The sequence below is a fragment of the Acomys minous genome (assembly GCF_964271855.1).
Source record: "Acomys minous genome assembly, chromosome: 2".
Lineage (NCBI taxonomy): Eukaryota > Metazoa > Chordata > Mammalia > Rodentia > Muridae > Acomys > Acomys minous.
The window spans coordinates 133,465,057-133,490,405 of NC_140484.1; the positions used below are offsets into that span (position 1 = coordinate 133,465,057).

At 39.5% G+C, this 25,349-nt stretch overlaps 1 protein-coding gene across 2 annotated transcripts in view; it reads left to right on the forward strand.

Moving 5' to 3' along the window:
- The window catches only part of FCHSD2 (FCH and double SH3 domains 2), a 177,616-nt gene that overhangs the window by 84,613 nt on the left and 67,654 nt on the right, over positions 1-25,349 (forward strand). For both annotated transcript variants that reach the window (XM_084772004.1, XM_084772005.1), the window contains exons 5-8: positions 2,166-2,310; positions 4,786-4,919; positions 9,672-9,726; positions 11,331-11,459. In XM_084772004.1, coding sequence (XP_084628130.1) covers positions 2,166-2,310; positions 4,786-4,919; positions 9,672-9,726; positions 11,331-11,459 — 463 coding nt within the window. The remainder of the gene's footprint in view (positions 1-2,165; positions 2,311-4,785; positions 4,920-9,671; positions 9,727-11,330; positions 11,460-25,349) is intronic.

Consider the following 25,349-nt stretch of genomic DNA (forward strand, 5'->3'; position numbering starts at 1 on the left):
TCCTCCCTCCCTCCTCTTTCCCCTTAATCCTCTGTCCTAGGTCTGTGACCGAGGGGGACCTCCTCCCCCACTAAATGGTCATAAGCTATCAAGTCTTGTCTTAGTAGCCTGCTTATTCTTTCTCAGTACCACGAGGCCTCCCCACCACAGAGAAGGGTTCAAATATGGGGTACCACAGTTCGCATCTGAGTCAGTCCTCGCTCTCCACTCAACTGTGGAGAATGTCTTGTCCATTGGCTAGATCTGAGAAGGGGTTCAGTGTTTACTGCAAATATTGTCCTTGCTTGGTGCAGTAGTTTGAGCAGAACCCCTGGGCCCAGATCCGTCCATCATGATGTTCTTCTTCTGTTTCCCCATTCTCCCATACTTCTCTCACCTAGAGTCCCAATAGAATGTCCTCACAACTATCCCAATCTCCTGGTAAGTTAAGATTATCATGTGACATGCCTCTTGGGCTAGTGTCCAATTATAAGTGAGTATATACCATGTGAGTCTTTCTGCTTCTGGATTAACTCACTCAATATGATCATTTCTAGTTCCATTCATTTGACCACAAATTTCAGAATTTTATAGCTGAGTAGTATTCCATAGTATAAATGTACCACAGTTTCTTCATCCATTCTTCGACTGAGGGACATTTAGGTTGTTTCCAGGTTCTGGCTATTATGAATAAGGCCGCTATGAACATGGTTGAGCATGAGGAAGCCCTATTCTTAGTTTTCTGAGTTAGCACCAGATAGATTTCCAAAGTGGTTGTACCAGTTTGCACTCCCACCAGCAATGAAGGAGTGTTCCCTTTTCTCCACATTCTCACCAGCATGTGCTGTCACTGGAGTTTTTGATCTTAGCCATTCTGATGGGTGTAAGATGGAATCTCAGAGTCATTTTGATTTGCATTTCTCTGATGACTAAAGACATTGAGCATTTCTTTATGTGTTTCTCAGCCATTTGATAATCCTCTGTTGAGAATTCTCTGTTTAGTTCTGCGCCTCATTTCTTAATTAGGTTATTGGGTTTGGTGGTGTTTAATTTAAGTTCTTTATATATTTTGGATATTAGACCTTTGTCAGATGTAGGGTTGGTGAAGATCTTTTCCCAGTCTGTTGGCTGTCACTTTGTTCTTTTGACAGTGTCTTCTGCCTTACAGAAGCTCCTCGGCCTCATAAGGTCCCATTTATTGATTGTTTATGTTAAGGCCTGGGCTGTTAGTGTTCTGTTCAGGAAGTTGTCTCCTGTGCCAATGTGTTCCAGGCTCTTCCCCACTTTTTCTTCTAACTGATTTAGTGTCTCTGATTTTATGTCGAGGTCTTTAATCGACTTGGACTTGAGTTTTGTGCATGGTGATAAATATGGATCTAATTGCATTTTTCTACATGTAGACATCCAGTTATACCAGCACCATTTTTTTTGAAGATGCTATTATTTTTCCATTAGATAGATTTGGCTTCTTTGTCAAAAATCCAAGTGACCATATGTGTATGGATTCATTTCTGGGTCTTCAATTCAATTCCATTGATCAACCAACCTGTTGCTGTGCCAGTACCATGGTGTTTTAATTACTGTTGCTCTATAGTACAGCTTGAGATCAGGTATGGAGACACCACTGCTTTCTTTTTGAGACAAAATAGGTGTCTCACGTACATAGTGATTTGTTCCTGATATAGCTTTCCAGCTGAATAGGTTTACATAAGACAGTGCAGTTGAAAGAGAATGTGCTTTAGAAGTATTTAGCCTTCATCTTTATTTCAGTGCTGTCACATTCTTGAGTGGCCTAGTTATTCTCTTAAGTCTGAACCTTATTCACCTTATCTGTAAAATAGGAAATTACCCATAATGCAGTAGTATAGCTTTCATAACACTGAAAGTCCATATTACTCATTCATTTCATAGTTTCATTTTGTCTCAAATTGTAATGTTTATTATCCCTCTGCTCCATTATTAACAATAGATTAGCCAAAATCCCCTACTCTTGAGCTATATGGAATTAGAGTATTCTGTGTGTGTGTGTGTGTGTGTGCTAAAATAATACATGTGACAGCATAAGATGGATTTACACTAATGAATAAGATAGCTATTCTGTCACTGTTAGAGAGTGACCAAAAACCTAGCCAAGTATATATATTTAACTTTGCCTGCCTAATACGTTTCTGTCCCTCTGAATTTAGGAGTATGTATCCTGTTTGGAAATCTTTCCTCGAGGGAACCATGCAGGTAGCCCAGTCTCGGATCAATATATGTGAAAACTATAAAAACTTCATTTCTGAACCTGCAAGGACAGTAAGAATCTTAAAAGAACAGCAACTAAAACGGGTATTGTTTCTGTTTTCTTTCTTCTGTTACATGTATTTTAATATTTATGATCAGTAAGGTTATGCTAAATTGCATTTAAAAGTTAGAGCCTTAAAAAACGTGTTCACAGCCCGGGCGTGGTGGCACATGCCTTTAATCCCAGCACTTGGGAAGCAGAGGCAGGGGGGTCGCTGTGAGTTTGAGGCCAGTCTGGTATACAAAGTGAGTTCAGGACAGCCAATACGCAGAGAAACCCTGTCTTGGAAAACTAGAAAAAACTAAAAAAGACTAAAAAAATAAAATAAAAATGTTTTCATAAATGTTCCTAGGTAGTGTTTTACCAGGATTTTTCAGTTCACACCTTCATTTGTTTGCTTTGGTTTGTTTTTTGAGACAGGGTTTTTCTGTGTAACCTTGACTGTCCTGGAACTCGCTCTGTAGACCAGGTTGGCCTCAGACTCACAGGGATCAACTTGCCTCTGCCTCCCTAGTGCTGGAACTAAAGATGTGCTCTTATCACTGCACAGCATTGTGTGCTCTTTAACTTAAATGTTTTGTTAGCTGATAAAGTTGAGTATAATCTAAAATTGTAGAAATTGGGAAAGCGCAATAAATACTTCTTAGGAATATCACTTATGTCAGGCACCACTTACGCTGGTGTTGGTGGTACATACTTTTAATTCCAGCACTTGAGAGAAAGAGTCAAAACAGAGCTCTGTGGACTCAGGCCAACCTGGTGTACATAGCAAGTTCCAGACCAGCCAGGCCTATAGCTCCAGTAATACAGTTTTACAATATTGGTTCCATGTGTATTAAAGTACTTCATTCTTAATCCCATTAAGTCTTGAAAGAGTTTGCATTAATCAGTCTTAATTTCAAGTTGGGCCATTTTGGGAAACTTAAAAGAAAGGAATTGACACATTTTGCTAAATATACTAGTAACTTTAGTTTTTAAAAGCCTCGTATAGCTGGGAGTGGTGCATGTATTTAATCCTAGCACTTGGAAGACACAAGTGCATGGTTCTTTACGAGCTTGAGACCAGCCTAGTATATATAATGAGTTACAGGCCAGTCAGTGCTAAATATTGAGATTCTTTCTCACTCCCTGCCCCCAAAAGGCTAGTGGCTAATTTAACAATAGCCAGATGTGGTAGTACACACCTACTATTCAGGAGACCAAGTCAGGAACATTGTAAATTTGAGGAGTGCCTGGGCTACAAAAGTCAGTTCAAGATTGACCTATCAATTATGAAAACTGCTTTGTCTCTGGGGAGGGGGGGAAGAATTTATATACACACATGAGTATATATTTTCAAAGGACTTGTTTCTTTGATTCAATTAAAAATTAACAAGGAAATGTCATTGTTGAATGTCATTTTTATGAAAAGCTTGCTACTAAAGGAGAGTGTTTAATATATAACTGCTATGTGTCAGAGCTGCACTTGGTTGCTCTTAGCTTGGTTTGTAAATGTTGCCCGTTGAGGTAGTTAAATTATTCTAATCTCTATGTTATTAATGAGAAACTAAGATTAATAGGATTAAAAGCCCTGAAGTCATGTAACTAACATCTGGCAGTACTGAGATGTACTACCCAGGTTGCCTTCCCACAAAGCCCAAATTCTTGATGTACGTACGAACTTAGGTCTGTTTTCCCTGTGATATCAAGACCTTTTATATTTTCTCATTCTGGCTAGTTTAATTTCTCTTTAGCCTGAAATAAAAATGCATTAAGTCTTAGAGGGAAAAATTAGATGTTTAAAGTGTGTCTTTTTTTGGTAAATTAAGTTACCGTGATACCTGATAAAGTTATTTATTAGAAATTACCAATATTTCAAAAAAGAATTAAGTAATTACTTAAGTAGATAGCATTTCAGGAATCATAAAGTGTTTGGTTTTTATTTTATTTGGATCTTTAGAAATTAAAAAAAAAAAGCCCTCATATTCTATGTGCCAAAAATGATTTCAGTAGCCCAAAGCAAATATTAAATATATATATTTAATTTAATCTATCTAGAACATTCATTTAATATTGTTTGGATTAAAAACATTTGTATAAGAATGTCTGTGGCAGCTGGACACCTGTAATCTCAGTATTCTGGGAGGCAGAAGCAGGCAGTCTCTGAATTTGAGGCTAGCCTGATCTACAGAGTGAATCCAGAACAGTCAAGTCTACATAGAGAAACTCTATCTCAAAAAACCTTAAAGGGAAAAAAAAAATATCTGTGGCTTATCTTTGCCAGAGATGATTCAGGGGCAGCATTAGAGTTATTTCCAAAGAATGATGGGTAAGCAAGCTGTGACAATATTTGGTACAGTACTTGAGATGGAAGTACCAGCTGTTCACCAGATTTTAATTTGCAAGTGAAGGACAATAAATTGCTGGGGTTTTTCCTGAGCTTCCATCCTGATTGTTTATTGTACAGTCCTAAGCTGAAACTCGTTTTCTGTAAACCTAAAAACTAAAATTGTAATAATTGCGTTTCTGTATTTTTACAGTGTGTGGACCAGTTGACAAAGATCCAAACAGAATTACAAGAAACTGTGAAAGATTTAGCGAAAGGCAAAAAGAAGTACTTTGAGACTGAACAGATGGCTCATGCAGTAAGAGAGAAAGCTGACATCGAAGCAAAGTAGGCATTTTATCATTTCTAAGAAAATAACTATGTAAATAAATTGTCTTTGTCAGTGCTTTGTTCTCTGTTAATAGAAGGTCTAGACTTGTGCTGGATTCATTCAGCCTCCAGGTATTTTGTACTGTCGATCACAGTCTTTTCTCCTGTTGGCTGGCTTTATCTATTTTAATGTGGAAAAATAGGGATATTTGATAATTAAATCAAGTTTTGAAAAGGAAAGATAATCAAGATTGTATTTACAGGCCTGAGAGCTTACTGACAATTTAAAGTTGCTATGCTGTATGAAAAATCAGGGCTCAATGCCCCATTTTGATCATGTTGGCTCTAATTGTTGAAAACCCATGACCCTCGCCTGTCATTAAAGGATCATGGGTACATCAAGTGAAAGCTTTTCTGAAGCTTTGTTTTTTTGTTTTTTTACATGAAATTTAATACATACTCATTTATATCTGTGCTTTAGCAGTCAGTTAATTTCACTTAGAGGTATATGTGTTATAGTTCTTTGACAAACAGTTAGTTATGGAAGATATAAATCACACAAAATAGAGATTTTTTTTTCAATGACAACTTGACAATATCTGTGCTTGGAAGAGCAAACACATCAAGACAGGAAGTGCATTTGGCTTTTAGTCTAACGCAGGTGGTAGCTGTGTTTTTTCCCCGTTAGCTGGGGTCCAGCCTTGTGGTCTTGTTCAGGTAGTTAGTCTGAAAAGAATTGTGGCACAGGAAATGAAGGAAGTGGAAAAGGGGTCACTGCTCCAAAGAGAAAAAGCTACTAGGCCTTCGGATTCCTAGGATAGAGCTGTGGGCCTTTGTGTAAACAAATGTTACTGGGTGGGGAGAATTAAAGACTTTTGCATAAAGCTTTACAAGGTGGGACAGATAAAAAGATTTTAATTCTTTGTCTTAAACACAAGTTTTAGAGTATTTGTCAGAAAAACCTCGCATTTGATATTTCTTACATTGGTGAGAAAAGGCCACCAGTACCACCAGTACCACCAGTACCACCAGTACCACTAGCACCTGTGTTGCTGGGTTGAGTTCTGAAGATGTCTGAGAGCAGGGGAACTGACTCGTGTTCACTGTGCTGGCTTGTGCATGGTCTAGAAATCTGACTTCCTTGGCATGAAATCACACAGCCTTGCACCCTGCCTGTACATCCTGGCACAGGAGTGGTATCTAGCATTTTTTATCCAAGAAATTTTTAATGTAATATTTTTTATTAATTTTTCTAGGATTTTATACATGTGTACAATGTATTTTGATTATATTCATTCCCTTCTTTCCTCCTAACTCTTCCCACATCCATGCCAACCTCCTATCCCTTCACAGCTTCATGTCTTTTCTGCTCTTGTTAATAACTCACTGAGTCCAGTGTACTGCCAATATATTTATGGGTATTGGGCTATCCATACTGCCAACCTACCAGTGGCCATACTTGTAAAGAAAACTGACTTGCCTGCCCCAGAAGCTCATGAGCTAGATGCTGGGGCTCTTGAGCGTCTTCTCCTTCCACACTAGAATTTTGGCTTGATCTTGTGCGGGTCTTATGCGGGCTACCACAGCTTCTCTGAGTTCATGAGTGTAGTTGCCCTATCGTGTCCAGAAGACAATTGTTTCACTCCATACTCTAACTGCAAAATATTTTGACAACTTCATAAATATTTCATAAAAATTGGGGGGGGGGTGCTCCTAATATTTAATTGAGCTCAAAATGATGATAAATGAATGGTCATTTCATTTTTAATGTTATAGGGAAACATTTAACATTTCCTTAATTACATTTTTTGGTTTTATTATTTTATTTTAAGTATATGATTATTTCATGTACTTAACTGAGTCCATCTTCTCACTAAGTCCTGAAAGGTTTTTCATTTAATTTATAACTATTTTTTACTTTGTGTGTAGGTTTGGGTATAAGAGAGACACATAATTACAAATAGTTATCAGCTTCATGTGGTGCACTGAACTGAATCCAGGTTCTCTCCAAGGACAAGGGCTCATAACTGCTAAGCCATCTATAGTCCTGACCTGAAAGTTTAAATTGGGAAAACTTACTCAGTCATAGTGGACTTTATGAACTTACTTTTTAACCTCTCATAGGTTCTAGACCTGAGAATTATTAGATTGGTAGAGCTTATGTAAATACCTCAGGTAACCATGATCTAAAGGGTGAAAATGAAATATTGACTGACTTCCTAAGAGGTCTAGTTGACTTCTTGGTAGAGTTTAGGAGACAGCTGACACCTAGAGCTGCCTTTTTATATGGCTCAAATGCAAAGCAAGACATTTTAGGTCAGTATACAACTTTTTTAGAAATTAATTTAACTCATTAATTAATTCACAGTTTCTTCATTCATTCACTCCATGCTCATTGAATTAGTACTTTCCTTTGGGTATTTTGAGTATAGAGATGAGTACAAGAAAGTAAGCTTTGTGCCCTCAAATTTGGAGCCTAGAATAAGATCATTTATTTAAATATAACTTTATAGATGGTTTGCGTACTCATAGTAAACTCAAAAGAAATAAAGTGCCTAAAATCACTCATTTAGTAAGTATTTATAGAAATACAAAAAAATTCATGGATAAAAGATAAAGGTTAATTTTTCATAATGATAAGGGAAGCCTTTATAGAAGCATGGTGTTTGAACAGAGCCTTAAAGCTTAGTTTAATTTTTCTAAGATGAGGAAGGAATATCAGGAAAGGGGCATAAAGATTGGATAACAATATTGATAGATAATTTGATACATGGTATAGGAAAGGCCACAGAAAGGAGAGGGGTACAGTTGAAGGAGACAATGAGCTAATTCCATTTTAGAGGTGTAGATTCTGAAGAGCCAGTTAGACACAGTGGCATGGATATCTTTGCTAGGTAGTCAAATGTTTGCTCTGGTATGACAATTTGGGATTGATGATCTTCCTTTGAGGATCATTTGCGCATCAGATGACAGTTATAAGGATGCGATTATATGTTATATGGTAGATGTGAAGTTGAGTTGGGAAACCTAAAGAACATGAACATTTGAAAGCAGATGGCAAGGAATATTAAACAGCATAATTCATAGTATAGTGTATAATTTGTAAAAATTCTGTCTGCTTTTTGTAATACCCATCTTTAAGGATAGGTACTGTCTTTATATGTATTTGTACACATGTATTAAGTGCATATGGGGGGGGCTCACAGGCCAGAAGTAGGTGTCAGGTATCTTCCTCAGTTCTCTCCATCCTTATTCAGACAGAGCCTCTCGCTGAACCTAAAGCTCACTGATCTTAGTTTGCTGATCAGCAAATCCCAGGGACCCATCCTCCTGCCTCAGCCTCACCAGAACTGGCATTTGAACTCAAGTCCTCATGCTTGTATGGCAAGCATTTAACCAACTATGCCATTTCCCTAGCCCCAGACAGTACCTTTAAAAAGTACATTTATGTATGTGTGCACATGTGTATGGACACAGGCATGCCATACTGTGCATGTGGAGGTCAGAGTCCAACTCACAGGAGTCTCTTCTCTCCTTTCACTGTATTGAGCCTAGGAATTGAATATCAGACTTGGCAGCAAGCACTTTTAGCTACTGAGCCATCTGAATAGCATCCTACCATGTGCTGTCTTAATTTTGCCACTAATATTACTTTAATACTATTCAAGGAATATGTGCAGATTAGCAAATGTTATAAATTAAAACCTTGCATTAGAAGATGTAGGTGCAATGCAGCCTGTTTGGATGATGACTACAGAAAGAGGAGAACTGAGAATACTTTAAACACAGTCTTTCCTTACCCTAAATAGTCACTTTCTAGTCTTAACTCCTTTGGCCTTTGTTTTCTGAATCAAAATTAGAAGTCTGATTAGTAAAAAAAAAAAAAAAAAAAAACCCCATGAAGTATAAATATGAATATGACAAGGTAAGAAATAACTGGAGTCCGGAATATCTTAGACTTTGTTTTGATGCTCTTGATTGAACCAAGAGCTTTGCAGTCTAGGCAAGAGCTCTAGCCACAAGCTTAAATCACAATGAAGAGTTAGGGAGAGTGTGCATTTGTTCCTGGATGTCTTCTCTCTTATTAGAAACAAGAGTCCGCCTTCACTACTCTTTAGAGACCAACTGCTTTGTTTCCAATCCCAAGTGCTCTGAGACTGTTCTTGATATTAAGGCATAGCTGCCAGCACATGTGTTGACTTCTCCCATGGCAATCACCATGGCACTGCAGTCAAGACAAACTTTGCAGCTTCAGAAAAACCACTGGCCACAAGAGTCTTGTTTGTTCATTCAGCATTTGTCTGTTGATTTTTCTTTGTGAAGTTATCGCATTTTAAATATATACATATATTTATATATTCCTAAATATATAATATTCCAACATACTTTTACTACTAATGATACATTATGGTTCCTTTCACAAATTAAAGGTACCAATACTGAGTGGAAGATGACTAAATAGAACAATCAGAATCACACAGGACCAAGGCCAATGGCCTTCTTAGTAACGTCAGAACACCTTTAGAAGTGGAGGGCAAGCAAACATGAGTAACTTATTGTGGGTGCAGGGTCCTCAGAGCATTCTGTTAGCATTCCAGCTTGTTAAATACAGACAAAAGCAAATATGCGTTACTCTTGGTTTTCTACTTTTAATTTAGATTTAGAAAAGTGTCTTGAAAGGGTCGTTTAAAATTAAGTACTTGTAATATAAGATAATTTTACTACATAGTCTATAATATTTTAAAATATGCCTTTCTATTTTTATTATAGGTCTAAACTTAGTCTTTTTCAATCAAGAATCAGTTTACAGAAAGCAAGTGTGAAGGTGAGTTTTGAACAGTGTATATCACGAACGAGAAGCCTCTTGGCTTATAAAGTTAACGATTAACTCTGTCAAGGGTGAAGGGGGTTATTCCTGCCTTGGAAAGCCACTTTAAGATCAGTGGCCCAAGCAGGAGCTTTCTCTCTCAGTATGTGGATTTTTCACAAAGCTGTTAATACTTTGGGCACACCTTGCTTTTCAAGACTACTTTAAGGGTAGGTTTCTATCCTCAACTGCTTATATATCCTTATCTCACAGTTCAGAGATACAGTGTAGGGATTTTTAGGAAGTGCTCAAAATCTTTTCTTCTCAGACATATACCTGTAGCAGGCCTTCTGTGCCCAATGCAAGTAAGTTTTTATATGGGTCTTTGAATTGTAGAACAGCTGTTAGGCAGGCTGGCGAGTTGACTTTCTTGTGAGCATCCCCAGCAGAAGGCAGGTTTGGGAGGGGCACAGTAGCAATGTTTAGTTTTTGGACAGTGAGTTGGCTCAGCAAGAAAAGGTACCTTCAGCAAAGCCTGATGACCTGAGTTCAATTCCTAGATGCTAATAATGGAAGGAAAGAACTTATATCCTCTGTGTTGTCCTCTAACAAGCATGTGTAGCATGTGTGTACACCTCTCCAATAAATAAATCTTACAAAATATTTTGATTTGAATAAGCTTGAAAACTATATTCTAACTCTTTACTAAATTTACCAATGTTTTGGAAGGTAATATATTTAATTTCAAAGTCTTTATTTTATACTTAAATAAAATGAACAAAATATTTTGAGTTTTTCTACAAAGTTTCAGAAGTATGTTAAATAAAAACTAAGATTGTTACATAATGTTCCCTAGATTTGACTGGTAATATCTACCCATGAGCTTTCAGCTGTATGGTTGCCTGAACAAGACCAGCACTTAATGACAACATCAGTTGACATGTCAATACAAACAAGGGAAACCTCACATGGTCTCACCCTCAGATAAAGAGCTACAGGTCCTCAGTGCTGCTAAGAGAGGGAGAATCCATTTTTCCAGGAACAAGCTTCCACATAGGTTGTCCAATCCCAAGTGGTCAGCCCTGGACCCAGGTGCTTACAAGCAAAGCTAATTCATTTGGTTAGATATATACGTGTGTGTATATGTTTATGTATATAACATGCACACATATGTATATGCATACATGTACATATGTATATACATGTAATTAAGAGATCATGAATTTTTGGAGAGGACATGGAGTGGGGCACATAGGAATGATATATGCCATGCTCATATATAAAATTTTTTAAAATTTGAAAATATTCTTTCATGTTTCATTTCTTAGTAATGAGTACTTTTTATATACCTAAGCTTTTTTTTCTACTTGGTTCTTTATTTTTAGTGAGACATCATTTGTTAATTACTGGTACTAATTACCAGTAGCCACCCCATTCGTTCTTGTCAGGGTCTTATTTATGTGGTCCAGTCTAGTCTCAAATTCAAGATCTTCCTGGCTCAGGCTGCCAACTGCTGAGTTTATAAACGTGTCCCACCATTGCTCCTAAGGGTAATAATCATATGTGTGTTTCACTGTAATGTCAGCTGCATTAATATTTTGTTTTTATGTACTGTGTTGTAGTTAAAAGCCCGGCGATCTGAATGTAATTCCAAAGCTACCCATGCAAGGAATGATTACCTTCTTACGCTAGCAGCAGCGAATGCACATCAGGACCGCTACTATCAAACAGACTTAGTTAACATTATGAAGGTAATGCAGTTAATACTTGTGATGATTTTGCTTCATTAAGAACAAAAACAGCTTGTGAACTAGGTATTAGGTGTGAAGGATTGAGTTATAGTATTGTAGTTATTTTGTATTTTATTGGAATGTACTTGCTATTGTTTGATTTAGTAATTTTGAACTGACTTTTAGTGTAAGAAAATGTTTAATGCTGACATTAAAGCTTAGCATGGTGCGAGGCCCTACGTTTGATCCACAACACACACACACAAAGGAAAGAAAGAAAATGTTTAAGCCCAAATCACAGTAAAGAATTGTATTATTTTTTTAGTAATTATTTATGCACTAGATAGAAGATGGGTATAAAAGAGATGAGATAATGACTCTTGGGTTGGGGAACTGCTTCTGAATGGTTTCCTGAGACTGAAGTCAGTGGAATCAAAATATTGAGACTGTGTTGAACTGCTGAGTATATTCTCCACCACCAGAGAAGAGCTGATAGCTCAGGATAGACTTTTGTTTGTTCATATTCTTACTTTCTGAAAAATATTTTTATGAAAGTAAGTTTTATAAAAAAAATTTTATGAGAAGATATTTTTTATAGTCTATCTGTTACGTAAACTGGATTTGTTTGTTTGTTTGTTTGTTTGTTTTTGGAGACAGGATCTTGCTACATATCTTGGGCTGTCCTGGAACTCACTGTGTAGACTAGGTTGACCTTGAACTGATAGATCCACTTGCTTCTGCCTCCCAAGTGTTGGGGTTAAAGGTGTGCATCATCATGCTCAGCAAACAGAATTCTTTATTAATTATAATTTTAACTATCAACTATGCTTCCTATTTTTTAAATTTAGATTTAAATTTTTCATAGTTTTATCTTAAAATTGTATGTTAATATGTGATGGTGTGAGGTGTCTATTGGACAAACAGAAAAGATAGCTAGTGGTTATATGAAGATGTGTATTATTATGAGGTGTAGCTAGACTGGACTACGGTTGTGACCCCAAACTCCATTTTGGTTGTTCTCTAGCTATGTTGCCTATATTTTTCATTTTTGCTATAAAGAAAAGGGAGTAAAAGAGGAGAAAAGCATTTTAATCTACTGCTCACTTTGAGTTACATTTATTTTCTTTTCTTTCACCAAGAACCCAAACATTAAATTATTTTTCTTTTACATTTTCAACATACCCTTTTCAGATGTATAATTCTTTTGTTTGTTTTTGAGACAGGGTTTCTCTGTGTAGTCCTGGCTGCCCTGGAACTTACTCTGTAGACCAGGCTGGCCTCGTACTCAGAGATCCGCCTGCCTCTGCCTCCTGAGTGCTGAGATTAAAGGGGCGCACCCCCACTGCCTGCCCTCAATTGTATGATTCTTGTGACTGTGCAGCAAACACCGCTGTGTTGAATTGTTTGCTAAGGGATCAGCAGTTAAGAGTGGGGCTGCAGGGCTGGAGAGATGACTCCTCACTTAAGAGCATTGTCTGCTTTTCTAGAGGTCCTGGGTTCAGTTCCCAGCAACCACTTGGTGGCTCACAACCATCTATACTCTCTAATGCCCTCTTGTGCATGCAGATAGAGCACTCATATACATAAAATAAATAAAATCTTTAAAAAAACAAAAACAAAAACAAGGCTGCAGCTGGCACAGACGTTCTTTCCCTCCAGCTGTGGGAAAGAGATCAACTCTGTCCAGAAACTACAAGTTCATTTCTTGAAAGTAAAGGCCATGCATTTACTGGGACCTTCAGGGAAAAAGAAATGTTGGAGGAAGTCACTGAACTAAAAATAACCATATTGTAAAATATTTTTTCTTGTTTGTTTACTGCTCAGAATTTCCTTTTCATCCCCAACTATCCTGTTGTGACCGCTGGTGATCAGAATGCAAGGTGTAATAACAAGGGCAGGGAGTTACATTTCTTCTATGTGAGTGTGGTGTGTGCACCTGTGTGCTCACATGGAAAGTGGAGGCGAATGTTGGGTATCTTCTGCTGTATTCACTTGAGACAGGATCTCTCATTAAACCAGAAGCTAGGCTGGCAACCAGTTAAACCCCAGGGATCTTCCTGTGTTCCCTCCTTCCTCATGTTCCGGGGATTTGAACTCAGGTCCTCCTGCTTGTGCAGCAAGTGTTCTTACCCATGGATCAGCTTCTCAGCCACTTCTCTTTCCTGTCGTCTTTAGCCCTCAGTAACAGCAGGTGTTGTAGTGTAGGGGAGGGCCTGGTTGTTGGGATTCTAAAGCCTTAGGAACCAGTGGTAAAGCTGCCAGGCTGGGTGTGTGAGACTCCTAGTCCTACAGGCTTGAGAGCTCTCTAAAACTCTACAGCTGGGGCCTGCAGTTTCTCTTTGGTTATTCTATCCTTCCTCATCCTCAGTGCTCCATCCCCTCTATTTCTGCTGTCGCGGTTGCCACCGTTAGTGAAGGGCTGTACTGCTGCTTTTTCACTGATGTCTCTGCTGCCGCCAGCTACCAGTCTCACAGTTTCACCCGGTTGGTTTTTTTGTTTTGTTTTGTTTTTTTGTTTTTTGTATTTTTTAGGTTTTTTTTTTTGTGTGTGTATTTGTAGAGGGAGAAAGAAAAATATGTGTTTGTGCCTGTAGATGCATGCCATAGCACACATGTAAACGTGCAGAGGACAGAGGATGACTTTTAGAAGTTGCTTCACAGCTTCTACTTGAGTATTATGTCTCAGCCTCTCATAGAGTGGTAAAATTACAGATGTGCACTGCCATATCCAGCTGTTCTTTAAATTTTTTATAACGTTTATTTTAACTTTGTATTGGTTCTTTATGAATTTCACACCATGTACTCCAATCCCACTTATCTCCCCTTCCCCCTCAGACCCACCCTTCACCCTTGCAGCCTGCCACACAGCAAAGAAAAAACATCTCATTGTGGAAACCTCAGTGTGTCACAGTGCGCCCCACAGTATACCCTTTTGTCCACACTTCTTTGTTTGCGAATGTTCACTGCAATGACTTGTTGGTCAGTAAGGAGGCCTCTGGCTTCTATCAATCCTGGAACCTCACTAGGACTCCTCTCGAATATCCTGTTGTTGCCCTGTGTCATCCTGGAGTTTTGGATCCTTCATGCACTTTAGCAGTTCATTAATGGGGCAGATGCTGGGATGGGCCAATTCAAAGCCCTGCATCTGGGCCTGAGAGGTGTATGAGATGGCTCGCCCTCCAAGCTCTCCCCTTCTCACATCCTCAGGGCTGGCTCACTCAGAAGAACCCCTGCAACCAGAGCTAGTTCTGTCCTGCTGCCCAGGTGAGGTGCAGGGTCTGCTTTCCCGAGTGTTGCGGCTGGTGAGGGACATGGCCAGTTCTCCCATTCTCATGACCGCAGGGCCAGCTCTCCAGTCTGCCATAGATGGGAGAGGAAGAAGGTGTCTGCACAGCTTTCAAACATCAACAGGCCCCAGGTTGCAGCCCAGACCAAGGACATCCACCTGGCCTTTGGTGATAGCACACCACTGCTGCTACAGAGAGGCAGGCCCATATGTGGCCCCCGGTGGCAGTGTAGGCCGGGATCCCACCATGGACTGGCTACTCACACTCGAGGCTACTACCCTCAGTTCTCCAGTTGTGCCTCTCTTCATTGTGACCACATTCTTCTGTTCCTTTTACTTTCCATCTTTCCACCACTTACTTGCTCCTCTTAGTGGCATCAGGGATTTGTGAGTGTCTGCAGTTGTCTCAGGAGTGCTGTGCCCTACTCACAGATTATGGCACTGAGCAGGGGGTTATATTGAACATGGTCTGCCCAGCATACGTCACCCCCCACCCCCAGGCCTGTGTGATACCAGACTGGTTTCTTCTCAGGCTAGCTCCCTGTCTAGGCTCCATAGTGCCAGTCTAGTAGTTGCCTTGGGCTCACTCCTCACCTGGCCAGCCCGTAGGGCCCCTTGCAAGGATTGTCTGTTTTGGACTCAATCCTGCCCCGGGGCTCATGGTCCCAGGCAGGGGTTTTCTAGTCTCTGGCTTGCTTCCTGTCCTGGGAGCCCATCCAGGCCTGCCTTGTACCAACTGGTGGTCATCTCAGGCTCATGTTTTTCAGGGAATGTTAGGCTACTAATCATTCAGATGTTCATAGGTCAGAGCACTGAGCGTAGACGTAGCCTTTATCCTCTCTGCCGCCTGCTGGTACACCCATGACACAACAGCCATACCTGCAAGTACATCCAACTTTTAAAGTGTGGACCTCCAAGATCAAACTCAGGCCAGTAGGTTTGTGCCAGATATGTACAGGAAGCACTTTTATTTCCTAAAACCTCTGTGGCCCCTATTTTGCCATTGTTGCACTTCAGCCTGCCAACAGCTCAGCTGTCAGTCTTCAGCTATAAAGGAGCCAGTTATTCCATCGTTTCTGCTGTTCATTTTACTCGCTACACTATGCCACTGCTGTTCTGCCCCTTCTGTCAACACACCATGGCTTCTGCTGCTGCTTTCCTCATGTTACCAGCTATTAACTAACATTGCTGAAACAGTCCAGAAAAGATGGTTTCATCAAACCCTTTTATTGAGCCCAGTGTTGGCAAGATCCAGAAAGACAGCACAGGAAGGTGTCCCCCACTGAGCTAAAGACTGCTTGCACAGCAGAAGAGAGTTATTCGCATGTCTCAGACAAACGGAAGCTTTTGTTTATACCAAGCAGAGCACTGTCTTTTCTACACCAGTCACTAGCATTGGTACCCCTGCTAGTCAGTCAGAGGGAGGACTCCACCTGTGGCTTAGGTAGAAACAATCACAGGATAATCCTGAGTTCACTGAAACTTGTGTTAGAAAAATGTCCAGTGCAAACTCCAGGCTGGGGCTGTGCCTTCAGGAGGCAGAGTGAGCAGCTGCTATTGTCATGTCATTTCCTCAGGGCCACTATGGAGTTAAGAGCACCTGGTGCTGGTTTAAAGATAGTTGGAATGGCCGTTGGAGTGGCAGGGTATTTGAGGTGGGGGGGGAGTGGAGTATTTTTGTTTGTTTAGCTCAAGGTAGCCATAGTAACAGTACATTTAGAGCTTCACTATGGAGTTTTCCCATGGGTCATTTATAAGACCCAATATCATTTGCTAGTCTTATCTTGCTTTTGAGAGTGATAAAAATCCATCTTGTACTCCTTTTGTCTTATTTTCAGAAGCCTTCCCTTGGCTTGCTCTCTGAGAAAGAATTCCTTGACCTCCCTAACCTGTTGATACCCTACCTCCCATGAAATGATTTGCCTTATCTTGCTTGTACTTAGAACCTTGATTTCATGTGTGCTGTTATGATAAGCATCCTCTTTCCCTCCTTCTCTTCTATATATTCCCCAAGTAAAGATTATGTCTGTGAGACTTTGCTAAAGTAGTATATGAGTCCTAATCCTTGTTAAATATTTGTAAATTAATACTTACTACACAAAAAAATGAACACACATTCTTATTTTATTTTTTTAAAGATTTATTTATTATTATGTATACAATGCTCTGCCTGCATGTACATCTGAAGGCCACAAGGCATCAGATCACATTATAGATGGTTGTGAGCCACCGTGTGGTTGCTGGGAATTGAACTCAGGACCTCTGGAGGAGCAGTCAGTGCCCTTAACCTCTGAGCTATCTCTCCAGCTCACACATTCTTATTTTAATCCTCAAAAGAAATCATTCCCATTTTATAAGTGAGGAAATTATACCAAGGCTTGGATTCAGTGCTTTGACACTTCTCTAGCAGAAGAGGTTGGTGTCATTACACACAATGTTCTGGTTTTGATTCCTAGCATGTGGAAAAAGTAAAAGGTTGTAAGCATAAAACTTGTTGTTTTGGTTTATTCATTTATTAAATGGGAGGTAATTCTGAATTATCTTTCCCTTTTGGCTCCTGTGAGGAGCAAATGAGTAGGGTTTATCTATTTTTGTTGTTCTTACTGAAATTTCAAGTCTTGCTTTTTTTTTTCATTTTTGGCTGTGTGTGTGTGTGTGTGTGTGTGTGTGTGTGTGTGTGTGTGTGTGTGTGTTTAAGAAGGATGAGTAAAGAATCCCAGTATCTGGGAATGAGACTTGAGCAGCTATCTGATTCTCTAGTATTAGTATAGAAGACCTCACAGTATCAGGTATGCTAGGTACTTTTAAAAAGTTGTAATTGGAGACACCCAAGCACATGCCCAGGGTGCCACTAGGATACGTGAATTTGTGATAGAGATGTGAGAAAGACAGAGTATGTGGTGGAGAGATGGGAGAGAAAGCAAAGCCAAACGGTTTGTGCCCTGTGGAGAGAGGTGGAACTGGAGACTCAAGGGTGGGAGGAACAGGTGGATATGAGGAGTGGGGACCATGGAAAGGTCCAGGCCCAGTTGCTACCATGTCTGAGTCTATGCCCTAACTCAACTGGAAGCAGTACTGATGTCTGTGGCCCAGGCTGCCACCAAGGCCATCCGGATCTCAGTGGTCTTGTGTTCATGTCCAAGGCTTGTACTGACACTGGGGGAAGGGGCACACAAACTGATTCTGAGTGGCTTATGCTGCCAACTGAGGCACTGGAGACATCCTGGCCCATGCTGCTGCTGAGGGCCATATCCAGGTCCCTGGTCCTATTGCAGCTAGTGTCTGTGTTGATGTTCCAGGCCCATGTTACCACCAAAGGCCATGGGGATGTCTTTGGTCTGGGCTGTTGGCAGCACTGTGCTGAGCTAGTCCTGACCCTCACAGGCCACCGTACTCTGGAGACCTGGCCCTGCCCCTCATTTGGACAGCATGGGAGACCTGGTTCTAATGGAGTTGGTGCAAGAGAGCTGGCCCCACCCCTCACTAGCTGCAGCACTAAGGAGAACATGCCCCACACCTCTCCTGGGCAGCACAGTAGAACTGGCACTGGTGCTGAGACATGGATGAGCCCTTTGAGAGTGTGAGTACAGGAGAGCTGGCCCTTGGGGGCATGGTGCTCAGGAGAATGAGTGGGCTGACCAACTCAGGTCCACCCAGGCCCAGATCAGGGCTCTGAGTTGGGCTACCCCAATATCCACTACAACTATGAACTGCTGGAGTACATAAAGGGCTTAGTCCTCAGATCCAAAGCTGCAGGACCTCCATGACACAGAGAGGACTCCTGATGAGGATTCAGTATTGATAATGCAGCAGAAGCCAGAGGCCTCAAACCATACCAATGACCACTGCAATGAACATTTGCAAGTAAAGGAGTTTGGTCAAAAGGGTATACTATGTGACATACCACAGCCTCTATGGCAAGATGGGTTTATTTATTTATTTCTAAATTTTGTTTTCTTTTGTGGGGGGAGGTTGCAAGGGTAGAGGGCAGATATGAAGGGATAGGGAAATGGATGGCATTGGGATGATGATGTGAAATGCACAAAGTAAGAATAAAAAGTTCTTTTTAAGGCTTCAATTTCTATAGTTTTTTTCCCTAATAAATATCAGTATGCTTGTTTAATTGACCAAATAGAAGAAATTCAGTGAGGTCTAGTTGGTATAACAGCAAGGAGGTAAATCAAAGTCTCTGACATCATAGCATGCATTACTGTATAGTAAACTTCTGTGGTTTTCCCACTACTTTAGAATCTCCTTAATAGTGAAAATTACTATAACAAATAGTATTACTATAATAAACAGCATACTGTGAGTGTCCTGGTCTCTGAGCAAATTGTAAGCTAAAATTATCAAACATTGCAAATTCTCCCATCTAAATTACTCTGTAGATAAAAACATGTTGATATGTAAATATTTATATGTGTTCCTGGAAGAATAAATTTTATTCCTTATTCTAGTACTGATTAGAACAGCTACTGAGTAGCTCACTCTGGATCTGCATAACAACAGGAAGGGTATTTGTTTGTTTGTAACTTCAACTAAAGTAAACAAAAAAAAAAACCCTACTATTGATAGACTCTGGAAATTAGATCACTGATCTCATCTTTTCTATAGAAAGCATCTCAGCTGGCTGAGACTGAGGCAGCTTGCCCCCTTCCATGTTTCTTTTTATAGAGTGTTATTATGCAATATACAAACTTTTTTTTTTTTTTTAGAAAGCTTGTTAGGTATTTTCTTTGTGGTTTGGGAGAAGAAAAAGCAAGTGGATCAGAGTAGAAAATACAACAAATATTGATCTAATAAAAGCTTTAAATGCTTAATAATCTTGAAGTTTTATTTTTAAACTACGTTTGTCCCCAGTAAAAATTAAACAGATGCATCCTGGCTGGTAATTGGGCAAAACAATAAAAGATAAGCGATGTGTTCTTTTTTTTTTTTTTTTTTTTTGAGGCAAGGTCTCATGTGCTACAGACTGGCCTTAGACTCACTGTATAACTAAGTCTGGCATTGAGCTCCTGATCCTCCTGCTTTCTCCTCCCAAGACCTGGGATTACAGGTCTGCACCATCACATCCTGCTGCTGACTTTGCTGTTGTTTGTAAATGAAGAGGAAAAACATTGATGTGCACTCCCTTTCCTTGCCCACCATCAACCCAGAAGTCTATCACTCACACATGGATAGTATATCTCATCTGTTTTATGTCTGTACCTTTAGCTAACCGTTACACCTCTGATTCACCTACTAATGTTAGTTTGCTTCATGAATTAGCATGAAAATCATGTTTGTTAACTAATGACTTAGCATAAAACCCTCCAGATGTCAAATGTCTCTTTGCTTCTCTTACCATACATCTTCTTTCTTGAAAAGATGAATCATTTGGCCCAGTTTCTATTAATGTCTTATGATTCTCAAATCTGCAGCCTTGTCCTTGTCCTGATCCTCTTTACCTTTGGTGGCCAAAACTTTCCAAAGTAGAAGCAACTCCCCAGCCCTATAACTGATAGTTCCATTCCTTTGCCGTGTTAAAACCAAAATAAACTGGGGCAGGACGTGTTTATTTGGCTTATACTTCCAGGTCATCAGTGAGGGAAATCAGGGCAGAAACTCAAAGTAGAACCCATCGGAGGAATGCTTACTGGCTTGGTCTCTGACCTCTGCACAAACTGACCTAATGTGAACAGTCCCTCAGGAGAGGTCCCTCAGATGACTCTAGGCTATGTCCAGTTGACAGCTGAAGCTAGCTAGGACAGTCCTCAACCTTGCTAGCCATTTTCTACCCCCACATCCAAGATTATATTCAGGTACTTGTGAGTTAGTTATACCTTCATTTGTGCTCTAGATTTTTTAGTTGTACCTTATAATAAAATAGCTTCTTTCTTGAGTATAGCCATTAACAAATCACAAACAGATGACTGTAATAGTGGTACAGAAAAATTTTATTACCAGAAATAGATGTTGGATTGCATTTAGTGCACAGGCCTTAGTTTGTGAGCTTTGGTATAGAACCTTAAAAATATGTAATATTCTACTTATAGGAATGATCTCAAAGAATAAGAAATACACATCTTAATGTCTTCCAAAATGAAGTACTGCTAGTAAAATGGAGTTCTGTGTGATTCCTCCCAGAACATCTCCTTCTTGTCTCCTGTGTAATGGCTATTCTGACAGCAGAGTATGGTCTTTGAAATAGGATCTCACTATATAGTCCTGGATGGCCTAGAACTTTCTATGTAGACTTTTGGCCTGTAACTCACAAAATTTGTCTACAAAAATGTTCTGAACGCTGGGGTTAAAGCGGTGTGTTACTTTACCCCAGATTTTTTTTAAAGTAGTACCTTAAAATGCAAATCAGAACATGTAATCTGTTGATATCCTGTAGGAGTGGGAGTGAGGGGCACAGAGCAGAGAATGCATAAAACTATGAGAATATTATTTAGAGTGGCAGGAGTGTTGGGACAGTGCTTGCCTAGAGGGTACAAGGCCCTGGATTTGATCCCCAGCTCCCCAATCCAAGGCAGAAAGGAAGAACATTAGCAGTAAACATAGAGAAATCACTTCTCTTTAAGATCAGTTTTTTAAATATAGAGGTAACCTACAAAATGAGTCTATCTGCAGTGCACAGTGGGCCCTGTTTTAGTCGGCGTGCATTGCTATACAATCACTGTCATAATCACTACTAATGCTTAGAATGTGTCTGCCCTTGTTGTATTTGGTTTCTAGCATAATGTAGTACATTTTTATACTCCGTCATCATCATTACATAGTGCCATAAGTCAGAAGTCCACGTGGACTTAGCTGAGTTTTATCCTAGAGCTTCAAAAGAATGAAGGTGTTATCTGAGCGGTGTTATCTGGATATTCTAGGACATAATCTGTTTCCAGGGTCCTTCACATTGACAGAGTCCACTTTCCCGTGGTTGATTTGATTTCCTATTTTCTTGATGGCTATAGGCTGGGATCATTTTCAGCTGCTAGAGTTTGCTGTTATAGCCTTTATGTATACCACCTCTATTAATAAACCAGTAGTAGCATGATAGATCCCAGTTACGAGTTCCTGTTGTGTATCTCTGACTTCCTGTTTTGCTACTAGCTGAAGAAAATACTCTGGCTTCTCTGCTGTAACATCACATCCATCAGCCTCATCTATGCTCACAGGCGAGCCAACTGTACAGTCTTGCATGATTCTGCCGACACTGGCGTTGTTGCACATACTTTCTTAAACTTATTCCTAAGTAATATTGTTTACTGTTATATTAGCTGTTGTTTTAATCTTTTATTTCAACATTTTTTGCTAGCATCTGGAAATAAAATTAATGTTTTTTAGTTATTGATCTGTCCTAGTTACTGTGCTGCTCTGTGGATCTAACAAATCACTGTAGAGTTTAGTGGCTGAAATAGCACCACCATTTATTTACTTTCATATCTGCATAGTGGTTAGAGTCCAACAAGGAGAATTTATCTCTGTACCACCCCATATCAGCTAGTGTGGCTCAAAGGCTAGTAGCTTTTTAATATAAACATAAATATAGTATAATATATTGATTGTATTATCTACATAATATAATAATATCAAATATATAACATAAAATAAATTTATATTAAAGACTTTTCTTAATTACATTTTTTCTTGTGTTGTTGCACTGATTAGGATGCTTGGTATAATGCTAAATACAAGTTCTGAGTGTATATGATAATATTAGATGCTTTATGAAATCAAGAAAACTAACTTTTAAATAATTGTAGTAAAATATATATAACATACAGTTCATTGTTATGAAGCTATTAGAACCACCTAACTCGGGACTTTTTCATCTTTCCTAACCTAAACTCTAGCCATTGGACAGTAACTCCTTTCCCCAGCTTTTGTCTATTATTATTTTGTCTAGATAAATTTGACTATTCCAGGAATCTCATGTAAGTGAAGTTATATGATACTTGTGTGTGTGTGTGTGTGTGTGTGTGTGTGTGTGTCCATGTTATTTCACTTAATATGGTATCTTCAAGGTTTATCCATTAGGCCTAGGGGCCATTGCTCAGTAGTCCAGTATTTGCTAGCATGCTTGAGGCTGTTTTAATCCTCTCATTGCCTAAAAAGGGAAAGACAGAGCTTCCTTCATGCTGTAGCTTGTCTCACAGTTTTTCTTTTTCTCTCTTTTTTAAAGCTAAACACTTTTCTGTTGTGTTCACACACCACATTCTGTCTCATCTTTTCACTCTCTGATAGGTGACACATAAGCTTGTTTGTTTTAACCTTTTGGCCATTATATTTAATTATTTGAGAAACTACCACTCTGTTTGTATACTAGGGCAGTACCATTTTACATTTCTATCAAAAAGTAAACAATTTGGGTGGTTTTTTTTTTGTTTTTTGTTTTTTTTTTGCTTATTTTTTGGGTTGTTTTGTTTTGTTTTTTCAAGACAGGGTTTCTCTGTGTTATCCTTGACTATGCTTTGTAGATCAGGCTGGCCTCAAACTCACAGTGATCCACCTGCCTCTGTCTTCCAAGTGCTGGGATTAAAGGCGTGCGCCACCACCGCCTGGAAAGTAAACAGGTCTTTTGCATCTTTTCTAACACCTATTATTTTATGTTTGCCTTTCTCCCCTCCTCTCTCTCCCCCAGAAAGAGGATAGGGTAAGTTTCCTGTGAGACAGTAGACAGTTATTTTGTTCTATTTAATGTGTACCTAGCATCCAAAGTTGGTGTAGGATGAATGAGGTTGTACTGGTTGTAGTGGCCTTTCTTTATGGAGAATTTGTCTTCATAGAGGAGTTGGCAGACTTCAGATGGTGGACAAGGATGAGATCTCACAGAGCTGGAGTCTGATGAGTAAGGGAGTGAAAGTTTTCCAACAGTGTACTTGCTAACAGTGTTAACAGTAGTTTTAAGTTAAGTGAAGGGGCTGAGGAGATGATCCCTTGTGGGATGTGCTTGGTATGGAAGCATGATGATCTCAGTTTGGATTCCCAGCACCCACTTAAAAATTCATGTCTGGCAGCCCACTCCTGATTACCTAATGCTGAGCAGGGAAAACAGGCAGACTCTGGGAACTTGTTAATTAGCTACACTAACCAAAAATGGTGAGCCCCAAGCTCAGTTAGAGACCCTATCTCAAAAATATGGTAAAGATTGACAGAGGAACAAAGCCAGCATCAACCTCTAGCCTCCATACATGCATGTGCTCACTCACTCACACCCATACTCACACATGCAAATCACTCACACACAAATCTGACCTTAAGGAGCAAATTTATTGTTTTTTGAGGCAGGGTTTTTCAGTGTAATTCTGCCTGTCATAGAACTCACTCTGTAGACCAGGCTAGCCCTGAGCTCATAAATCCCCCACGTCTGCCTCCAGATTGCTGGGGTGGATTAAAGGCATGCGCCACTCTATCTAGCTCAAAGAAAAACATCTTAAGTGATCTTTTCATCACTTGACTTACATAAACTATATATAAACGTTTTTCTATTCTTTGTATATTGACTCTCCATAGCTTACACCAGTGGTTCTCAAACTTTTTTTTTTTTTTTTTTTTTTTTTTTTTTTTGCTTCAGAACCACATTTTGCTCTTAAAAATTATTGGAACCTAAGAATCTTTTGCTGGTGTGGGTTGTAATTACTGTATTAGAAATTCAAACTGAGAATTTATAAGAAAACAGAATGTCCAAGAACAAATTTCTCTGACTACCAGAGCCATTAGGTCATCCTTAGTACCCATCCTCTGAAAACTCTGTTCCATGCTTCTGGAGGGAATGAGAGTGGGAAAGGCTGGTAATGCCTCAGTGCTCCTAGGAAAATCACTGTGACTTCAAGGACTCCTTCAAGGGTTTTCAAGATCTTTCCCGTGTTCCTTTGCTCCCACCTTGAAAACTTCTGCCATCTACTAAATAACCTTATTGCTGCCGTAGTCAGAAGAATTCCAAGAGTAAAATTGAAGACTTTATTGTTTTTATGAGTAGAGTTCTAGAGTTTTAGGAATATTAGTAGTACAGTTTATCAGAGATACAGCTTCTTCCCACAGGGCCTAATCTGTTAGGAGAAAAGGGCACTTAAAAATGGAGTTGAAATAGAGAATAGACAAGGACAAGTGACATGTTATTAATTTCAAGCAATAAACTGATTTGATTACCACTGAACTAGCCTTACAGCTTATAACCTAAGTTGCATGCCTCTGTACGGTATGCTTGGCTGCTTATGCTTCTCTTTCTTGCCATGTAATTAACTTTAAACAAACAAACAAAAAATGATGTGATTTGGAGAGTTTTACTTAGTGTATTGGATTTAACAACTTGTTTGGAAAGGTTTGAGTAAATAGAGACCTGGAATTATTGTTACCTTCAAGTCACTTAAGATTCAGTTCTCAAAAGTGTCTATTTCTCATACTTCCGATATTTAAAATAGCACCCAGTCAAGACCACAGAATTACCGGGAGACACCTGGGTTTTCTATACTTGTAGAGCAACTAAAAAGTGGAAGGGCAAAAGCCATATTTTTAAAATGCGCATGAAAGTCCAGCTTGTAACATTGTAGTGTTGGTGAAGGAGAGCGTTAGGTGTGAGCAGAGCTTAAGCAGATTCAGAAGCATGGTGCCTTCCCATTCCCAGGCCACCATGTGTCTGTTTACTC